Source organism: Clytia hemisphaerica, unplaced genomic scaffold (assembly GCF_902728285.1).
Source record: "Clytia hemisphaerica strain Z4C2 unplaced genomic scaffold, Clytia hemisphaerica genome assembly, whole genome shotgun sequence".
In the NCBI taxonomy this organism is placed as follows: Eukaryota; Metazoa; Cnidaria; class Hydrozoa; order Leptothecata; family Clytiidae; genus Clytia; species Clytia hemisphaerica.
In genome coordinates, this window is record NW_027103555.1 from 710,481 (window position 1) to 720,569 (window position 10,089).

At 37.5% G+C, this 10,089-nt stretch overlaps 1 protein-coding gene across 1 annotated transcript; it reads left to right on the forward strand.

Moving 5' to 3' along the window:
* Window positions 1-764: 764 nt before the first annotated feature.
* LOC136800492 (uncharacterized) lies at window positions 765-4,389 on the forward strand. The gene is made up of 2 exons (XM_067057149.1): window positions 765-3,017; window positions 3,178-4,389. The coding sequence occupies exons 1-2, from the start codon at window positions 765-767 to the stop codon at window positions 4,387-4,389; spliced, it is 3,465 nt and encodes a 1,154-aa protein (XP_066913250.1).
* Window positions 4,390-10,089: the final 5,700 nt, after the last annotated feature.

The following is a 10,089-nucleotide window of genomic DNA, read 5'->3' on the forward strand; positions in this document are numbered from 1 at the left end:
CCACTGAAATGAAGGTTTATCAAGTCAATGTAAACATTCGAACATTTGAATTCAAACATTCAACATTGGTGCCAACTCTCACGCATTGGGTGTGAGACTCATACATTTCCACATGGTCTCGCGTGATTTTTGAAAAGTTTTATTTCTCATGCATTTTGGATTTTTGAGAAAAATTTTCCTGTTTTTCCGATTTTTGGAAAAAGTTTTCCTGATTTCCCAATTTTTGGAAAAATGTTTACCCAATTTTCCAATTTTCGGAAAAAAGTTTCTTTATTTTCCGGATTTTTCTAGGTATATAGTGCCCGGTAGTAAATGGGGGGGGGTATGGGGTGTTTTTTTTTTTCCAGGTACTACCCGGTAGTAAATAGGGGGTATGGGGTGGTTTTGGGATTTTTCAATGTAGTATGGTGTACTTCAGGGGTGGGTGGGTGTCAAGTTTTGAAAAATACCTTGTAGTACACATACATGCCTCCTTCTTGATACTTTTACCTTTAGACTATCAATAAACTAACTAAATAATAGCTGTGGAGGAGCTTGGAATTATACAAGTGAAATTGTACATTGTTTGTTTTATGGTTTCATTGTTGGAGTTATTTATATTGAAGTCGTGTTATATTGTTTTATGGTTAAACGTTACTCGTGTTGAGTTAATAATCGTTAATTGTTTTATTGGAGAAATATTGTTTATTGTTTTGTTGGAGATATTGTTTTATGGTTACCAACAACAAGGTAACTTACTTCAATTTTCATGGTAGCAGAGAAAAATGGCAACATCAGTATCATATAATAAAGCTCCTCCTCTGCTATCACAAAGTAAGAACTATGAGGATTGGAAGAAATTAATTGGAATTTGGACGGAGCTTACAACATTAGACAAAAAGAAGCAAGGACCGTCCCTTGTACTCACTCTTGACGGGAAATCACAAGAAGCTGCATTGGAACTTTCGAGAGAGCAGATATCTTCTGAAAATGGAGTTCAAAACATCATCAATAGGCTTGATAAGATCTATGCAAAGGATAAGTTGACAGAAAAGTTTGATGCCATTGAGAAATTTGAGACTTATAGACGAACAAAAGAGAAGAAGATACGAGATTTTCTAACAGAATTTGACAAAAGATATTATAAGATAAAGAACTATATTAACTACCCAGATGATCTGCTAGCATATCGGCTTCTAAAAGCTGCCAATCTCGACAATTCTCATGAAAGACTCATAAAAGCAACAATAACGGATTTAGTTTACGAAGATGTGAGACAAAAGCTAATAAAAGTTTTTGCAGAAGAGTCTATCGAAGGAGATTTAGAAAGCAGTATGTCTTCTGTAAAAATCAAGTCAGAGCCTGCGTTTTATACAAATGAGGCCCACCCAGACGATTACCAACCAACATCATCAGATGAAGAAGGTGTGTATTATGTTAAACGTAATTACAACCAAAGATTTTCCTCATCAAAATTCAATAAAAAAGGAAATAATTGGCGCCAGGAGAAACCTGCTGTTCGAACTAAGGCAGATTATTCGAGAAAACCTGGCAAAAATCCACTTGACAAGAATGGCCGTGTTTCTAGATGTGTGATATGTGAAAGCGTATACCATTGGCAACAAGACTGCCCAGAGAAACAAAATGATACGTACATGGTACATGAAATCGTCCTTCATAATGAAAGCAACAAACCAGGTCAACTTAAACATCTAGTATCAGAAACTTGGAATTGTGGCTTGCTCGATTGTGGTGCCAGTAAGACGGTTTGTGGAGATGTTTGGCTTGAACAATATGTCAACTCTTTATCTGATGAAGAAAAGAGAGAGGTAAAGCATCATCACAGTAAAAGCCTATATCGCTTCGGAGACGGAGAACAAGTCCAGGCTTGTGGAAGAGTCTCAATCCCTGCTATTATCGGCAACACAAAGGTCAAGATAAACACAGACGTCATACCAAAGGACTTACCCTTGTTACTATCAAAATCATTCATGAAAAGAGCTGACATGATCCTGGATTTTCAGAATGACAGTGCAAATGCATTGGGGGAAACTGTTCACCTAGCAACAACTTCAAGTGGACATTATACCATTCCTCTGACCAAACCACGTCAAATAATTGCTTCAATAGACAAGCCTTTTGAATGCAATTTTGTTTTCATTTCGAAAGAGGACAAAAACATGTCCTCGATTGCTGAAAAACTTCACCGGCAGTTTGCTCACCCATCTCTCAACCAAATCTTGTCTCTTATCAATAAAGCAGGGGCACCATGGAGTAACAGCAAGGAGTTGATATCAGAAATCAAAAGAGTAGACAAGGAATGTACAACATGCCAAATCTACAGAAGATCACCACCTCGTCCTGTTGTTGGATTACCCATGGCATCAAAATTTCTTGAAACAGTTGCCATGGACTTGAAATTCTACGATAAGAAAATAATTCTCCATCTTATCGATATGTGTACTCGCTTGTCAGCTGCAACGACTATAAAGGATAAAAATCCGACCACAGTCATTGAGGCAATACTAAAAACGTGGATATCCGTCTATGGCTCATGTGAGAAGTTCCTCGTGGATAATGGAGGTGAGTTTGCAAATGAGGAATTAATCAATCTAGCAGAACAGTTTGGAATCACGATAAAGACTACTGCGGCTGAATCTCCCTGGTCAAATGGCATTGTAGAAAGACATAATCAAACACTTTCCAACATGCTTGATAAAGTACTAAACGATACAAAGTGCAGCATTAACACTGCCCTTTATTGGTGTGTAAATGCAAAGAATTCACTGCATAACGCACATGGATTTACCCCATACCAATTATCCATTGGAACGAATCCACAGTTGCCTTCACTAATAGATGATAAACCACCAGCTTTATCAGGGAAACCAGCCACACAAATGATGAAAGAAAACCTTGAAGTACTTCACAAAGCAAGAGAAGCCTTTATTGCAAGCGAACACTCAGAGAGAATACGTCGCGCCTTAGCCCACAACATTAGGACTTCAGGAGAAATCAAGTACCTTACAGGAGATCGTGTATACTACAAGAGAAATGATAGCAACAAATGGAAGGGTCCTGGAACTGTGCTTGGTCAGGACGGTCAGCAAATTCTAGTCAAACATGGGAGTTACTATGTTTGTGTTCATCCTTGTCGCGCTAAATTGGTACATGAAAACGACAAACCTATTCATTCAGAGGAGAAAACGGAAACGAGAGACGACCAGTACCACTGAAGAAAGACTCCCAAGATTAAACATTCCAAACGTGAGCCATCAATCATCAGAAGAATCAGAATCAGACGTAGAAGATTCTCTAACACCCATCAATAATGATCCACCAACTACACCTACCCAGCAATTACAAACTCAATCCACTTCAGTTGAGACACACAATCCTCCTCAAAAGGAACAACTTAAACTGAAACCTAATCTTTGTCTCAAGTATAAAGACAACGATGGAGAGTGGCAAAAGGCCCGAATCCTTTCAAGGGTAGGAAAAGTTGGGGGAAAGCATGAAGGCTGGTTTAATGTAGAGACAGAAACTGGGATGAAGAGATCAATAAACTTTGCAAAGATCAAAGACATTGAAATTAATGAAAGTCCCGAAGAAGTTACTCTGATTGCCAACAATGATGAAATAATCAGAGCAAAATCAAAGGAGCTGCAATCATGGATTGACAACTCAGTATACACTGAAGCACCCGATCAAGGTCAGAAATCCATCAGCCTGAGATGGGTGGTAACACCAAAATTAATTGATGGACAACCTTCAGTCAAGGCAAGGCTTGTGGCCCGTGGATTCGAAGAAATACAGAACTTCAAGACAGATAGTCCTACCTGTTCAAAGGAAGGATTACGATTAGCATTGACGATTATTGCATCAAACAATTGGACACTCAACTCCCTAGATGTCAAAACTGCCTTCCTTCAAGGGAAAGAAATTGATCGAGAAGTGTTTGTTCAACCACCAAAGGAAGCCAACACCAAGTACCTTTGGAGACTTTCCAAAACCGTATACGGCCTTGCTGACGCAAGCCGTAGCTGGTATTTAAAATTAAGAAGTGAGCTTATCAAACTTGGTGGAAAGCCCATCGATTTAGATCAAGGGATTTTCATCTGGTCATCTAATGCATCATTAATTGGAATATCAGTGTGCTTTGTTGATGATGTGATTTGGGCAGGAAGCACTACCTTCACAAATACTATATCAAAGCTAAAGGGCATCTTCAGGACCAGCAGCGAACACGTGCAACACTTCAAATACATTGGCATTAATCTCAACCAACACGAAGATGGAACTATTACCATCAGTCAAAATGATTACGTCACAGATTTACGTCAAGCGATTTGTCATCAAGAACAAGAACAGCCACAATATCTGATATCAAACTTGTTAACAAGACGATAAAGTTCGTAAATCTCACACCTGTCACATGACAGTGCCAAAACTGAATTTGAATAGCTTGAGCATCAAGGTATTCACTGACGCCAGCTTTAACAACATTGAAGGTGGTCAAAGTCAAGGTGGCTACATTGTCTTCTTAACTGATGGCTTAGGAAAGTCATCACCGATTTCCTGGAGCTCAAACAAGGTTCGTCGAGTAGTCCGATCAACTCTTGCAGCCGAGACACTAGCTTCTGTAGATGGTGCAGACGCAGCGTTTTTCTTGGCAAAAATGATTAAAGAATTCTTGTCCAAGACACCAGAAGTTGTCTGCCTAACTGATAGCAGATCACTCTTTGAATGTGCCGGTTCAACAAAGGCTGTGACTGACAGACGACTCCGTGTAGAGATAAATGCTCTACGGCAAATGATCAATACTGACGAAATCATCCTGCAATGGATTGGCGGAAGTCATCAACTGGCCAACGTTCTGACAAAGAAAGGCGCATCCCCCTTTTCCCTAATGGAAGTGCTTGAATCAGGGGATTCGACATCGGTCGTAATTAATGGTGAACAATAACCACATCACCATTGTTCGTGTTAAAACAAAAACAAAAAACAACAACAACAAAAAAACAACGGGTAGAAGTTATCACGCTATAAGTGTTAGACATTTGATACGATAGACATTTGAGATTGAAGAGCCATCCGAGATTGAAGAGCCATCCAAGATTGAAGAGACATTCACTTTCAGGAAACAGCAAACCGTGAGACTGTGGCCTGATATGTTGTGAATGTAATTGACATGGTTCAAGAATTACTATCGGTTCAAGGACAATTAAAGAAAAGAAGAAAAGAAAGCAGATTGATACTTTTACCTTTAGACTATCAATAAACTAACTAAATAATAGCTGTGGAGGAGCTTGGAATTATACAAGTGAAATTGTACATTGTTTGTTTTATGGTTTCATTGTTGGAGTTATTTATATTGAAGTCGTGTTATATTGTTTTATGGTTAAACGTTACTCGTGTTGTGGAGTTAATAATCGTTAATTGTTTTATTGGAGAAATATTGTTTATTGTTTTGTTGGAGATATTGTTTTATGGTTACCAACAACAAGGTAACTTACTTCAATTTTCACTTCTAGTACACTGAACCCCCCCTGTTTTAAACACAAGCAACGGATTCAGAATAATAGAGAGGTAATTATTTTTACAACTTAGGCTTTTTTATCACATTAATTGACATCTTGACATTTAAGTCATCTTGTTATATGTTTTGTTTCGGGAGTTCTTGCAATATAGTTTATTGTTCAACTTGGAGTTTGTAAACATAGAATTTTTTTCATAGCAGTTATTTGGGGGTTGGATTTAGGCAGGGCTGTCGGATTTAGGACCACTCACGGTACTCTAGGGGCTGAGTTAGGTCTCGTATCACATGGGCGTATAGTCATTTTTGCTTTTGATCATGAAAGTATAGTCCTTGAAGAGTCAGAAAACGTGTGTGGCGTTATTTGGATCAGGCACAAATTTCCATAATGGCGGATTTTAGATTTTCAACCCTTTTTAGTCCTCTTGCTTGAAAAAAAAATTTTTTAAACTTTAAACAATGACATATTATATACCAATCGATCACAAATTTTATGCTGATTAAGAAAAAGGTCAGAACCATGGTCTGAAAATGTTGCTATCTCGAGCTATGAAGTACTTTCTTTTTCAAAACTTAGAAAACGTAAAGTATACTTCGTATCTCCTTGATAACAAAATTTTCAGATCATGGTTCTTCATGGTTCATGAAAAATGACTATACGCCGATGCGCATACAGGACCTAACTCAGCCCCTAGAGTAAAGCCATCAAGATCGATAAATTACACGCATTTCCTCAGAACTTTCGAAATTATCTGCCATTATGACTTTCTTGAAGCCGTTCCAAAATTAACCAATCAGGTTGTGTATCAGAATTCCTATGGGAGTTCTTTTCCGAGATTTGTAAAATAGCTAAGTCGTCAAAAAAACTTTTTTCCGGGGGTTTTCTCGCGCGCTCAAGGGGAAAAGGAAAGTGATTGATATTCTTTGAAGGAAAACGTAAGAAACAAACCCAAAGACCAAAAGATGTATTTTGTTGTTGAGAATCAATCCTGTGAAGATGAAAAAATTTCTGCTATGCATTTTTTTTGGAACGCTGAAAAACTCTAATTTCCATCTTCCTTAAGGTAAAGAGGTTGCGAGATTTGGGTTAGCGAGGCAAAAATCGCTAAAGAACTGGTAAAATTGTAATCCTCAAAAATCAAAGTTCCAACCTCACTGTTTTTCATGTTTTTTGGGTGTAGATTCCGAAAAAAAGTCTGTAGTCCTGAAAAGTTGACGGAAGGGCGCTATGGGACCGTAAATGACCCCCTCCCCTGGCGCTGGACTGGGTGGGTCTCACAAAAATATTGACCGGCTACATGACACCAATTATCCAATCAGTTTTCTTAAAAAGAATGACAATTGTATATAATTGTAAAAATCAATTACTCAAATTTTCACTTATATACCATTAAAATAGGGTAACTTGCATCATTGGAGGCTAACATGCATAGCACTCAAATGAAAGACTTGTCTGGTCATTAAAATACAAAGTTAAATCAAAACAAAAATGGTAGAGTAGAGCTTCCAGCGGAGCTGCATAGTTGTATTTTAATGACCAGACAGGTCATTCATTTGAGGGCTATGCATGTTAGCCTCCACTGATGCAAGTTACCCTTTCTCACGGTAGTTTAGCTACTTATACCATGGAGGTAATAAAAATATAGATGGAGAGTCAATGCCTTTTGTTCTATTCTGATTTATCATCGGAAGCAAACAGCTGTTTGGTTGCTTTGGGAATAAGATGATTAATTTTGGGTATACTCGTGGGAATATTTAAGATGAATGAAGACATTACATTTTTAACAAGTACATTGAAATATAATAGCCTTGTCATGAAAAATTGAAAAAAACTTCACATAATAAGCACAATACTCCAAACTTCTAGGAGAAGTCTGCCCATAAAGCCATCGATAGATTTAAAAAGAATTACGTGTTACGATTAGGAACCTTGTATCGATCATTTTGTCAGAGTATGAAAGCAGCTGCCCACTTATACGTGAAGATTTTAAGATAAGAAACTTTCAATGATGATGTGATGCAACTCTCAATGTTAACAAAATGCCAGCCCAAAAATGTGTCCTTATCAAATTAATATACCCTTTTAGTCTTACATCAGTCAGTCAGGAACAGTCGCCTTATTAGGAGACGCCTCCTGATTAGGAGACCTGTCTCCTAATCAGGAGGTTCACGTCTCCTAATCAGGAGACGGGTGTAATTATCTCGTGAACGAGCAAACTGCGCATGATTTGATTGCTCCCAATGGAAAGAGCACAAAAAATTGATTCCATATGGTGATTTTCAGAAAAATCCACCGGTGGAATCAATCACAATTCTAATAATCCATAAGAACCAATCAGAAGTAAGAATCTGTCTTCTGAACAAAAGCGTCGCAAAAAGAAAAATGGCAGACATGAAAAAAATCAAGAAGGGCTTCCTTGTAGTGCTTTATATTAGGATTGTGATCGATTGCACCGAGAAATTTTGATAATTTTTTAAAAACTTTACCAATTCGAGGCTGCTCTTTCCATTAAAACTAGTTTCAAAATGCGCGGAAAAGCCTAAAGCCCTTAAAATTGAGATAAAAGTTTTATGTCTCCTAATTAGGAGACGGGTCTCCTAATCAAGAGACCCCAAGAGACCTACATGTCTCCTAATCAGGAGACGTCTCCTAATCAGGAGGCGTCTCCTAATAAGGCGACTGTTCCTGACTGTCAGTTGAAACTATTTTGAATCGCATTTTAACAAGGATTTTCGGCAAAATTAAGTTTTTCAAAATCAACCAAACAGTCTCTTTCTGTTCTTATAAAGTTATAAATTGATGTTTTTTGCTTCCAATGATGGTACATCAAAGAAAAGCCGCTTTGAATAGATTTATAAAAGATTTCAACGACCATTTAGATCATTACCGAGACGTTTTCTCCACATCTATATCTTTATTACCTCCATGCTTATACCATGCAAAAATTTCTGACAAAGAAAATTTTTTGTCAAGATAATCTATATCTTTACAGCCTGAAACAGCCGTAATTTCGTTTTTCAAAGGGTTCCATTTTAGGTTCATTTGGGGATCCATTTGATGGTCCATTCATTTGGGGGGTCCAACTTTTGTCGAAGCCCCTGATAAAAAAAAAAATTTTTTCCTCTCTGATCACTAAGCGAAGAAAATTAGTTTCAATCAGCGATTCCAACCTTCCTATTATTCCTATCTCTAAAGAAGGGTATCGGAATTAGTAGAGAGGGATGTTGACATTTATTTTTATTAGACCAACTTTTACGTTAGTCGTTAGTGTCATTAATTATGACCAAATAGGAGAAATGGATGGATTTTTAAAAAGTTACATATTATAAGTTATATATCAAAGTAAAATACCTATAGGATCATCAATCAAAACATTGCCCTGAATTGAAAGAAAATTATTTCAATTTTTCTGCAGATTTCTCTTTTTCCATTTTCAAATTCCTTCCGCTTGCTATCCGCCATTTTGATCGTATGTCTTCGGCATGAGGTTAATGAGGGTGGCCGCCTTAACTACGCCCATTATTCAACTGACGCCTAACTTCTTTGGGCGGGAAGGGTTTGAAATTACCGTTTTCCCGTCAAAATTTTTGCTAAATCCCGGAATCCCGAAAATTGAAAAAAATAATAACACCGTCACACCGTAAGGTTCAAATACCGGCATAATGACAAAAAATAAGGCCAAAATATACCGTCACCGTCTGATTTTAAAATACCGTCGTTTTCCCGTCTTTTTTTTCATCAAATATCCCGTAATACCGTACTAAAAAAGGGCAAACCCCGTCACACCGTAAAAGTACAACCCCCTTCTTTGCTTTGCTTTTTCAAGGACATCACCAATCGCGGCTGGTTTCCCGAGGGATTATAATTAACGTGTTAATTACATTCTTATTTTCGAGTAATAAGGTATATTCTCTTGGCATCAAAAAGTTTACAAACTTCCGACAAGGTCTAAATTAAAATGGTCGTAAATGGACCTGGATGGGCTGGCTACAATGCATAGGGCTTTTTCAATCAACCCTTCGATTCGAACCCGAAAGACGTATTCATGATATGCACCATTGCAATGTCTTCGACAGACCCAACTGACCCGATTGGTTGAAAATGACGTATTGACTGATTTTACGTCACTTATAGCCAACCAGCTATTGAATCCGTGAATTGGTGTCAGAAGACATTGCAATAGTGCATATCTTGAATACATGCTCAAAATTAGCCAATAGTGAAGTTAAGTAAATCGGTAAAATCATGATGACGAACGAGAATTTAACAGGCTAATGAGTTTCAACCAATCAAATTTCGTATTTTCACTAGCCTATTACATTTTTCGTCCGTCGTCGTGATTATCCTGGTATGCTTAACCTGACCACTTGATTTAAAAGGGAATAAACCGAATGCTATTAGAAAGCAGTAGCGTAGCCAAGAGGGGTGCAAGATTTGTGTGAGAGCAGATTTTTATCACACTGTAACTATCTATTCAGACCTTTCTAATGGTATGGTATGTTTTTTTTGAAATTTTTTACATTTTTCAAAAAAATGTTGCGCGCTGGAAAGGTTAATAAATAAAGATGAAAAA

Coding starts and splice junctions, on each gene's coding strand:
- LOC136800492 (XM_067057149.1), top strand. CDS start 765: ATGGCAACATCAGTATCATATAATAAAGCTCCTCCTCTGCTATCACAA. Junction 3,018..3,177: donor AGTACCTTACAGGAGATCGT/GTATACTACAAG, acceptor CTATTCATTCAG/AGGAGAAAACGGAAACGAGA.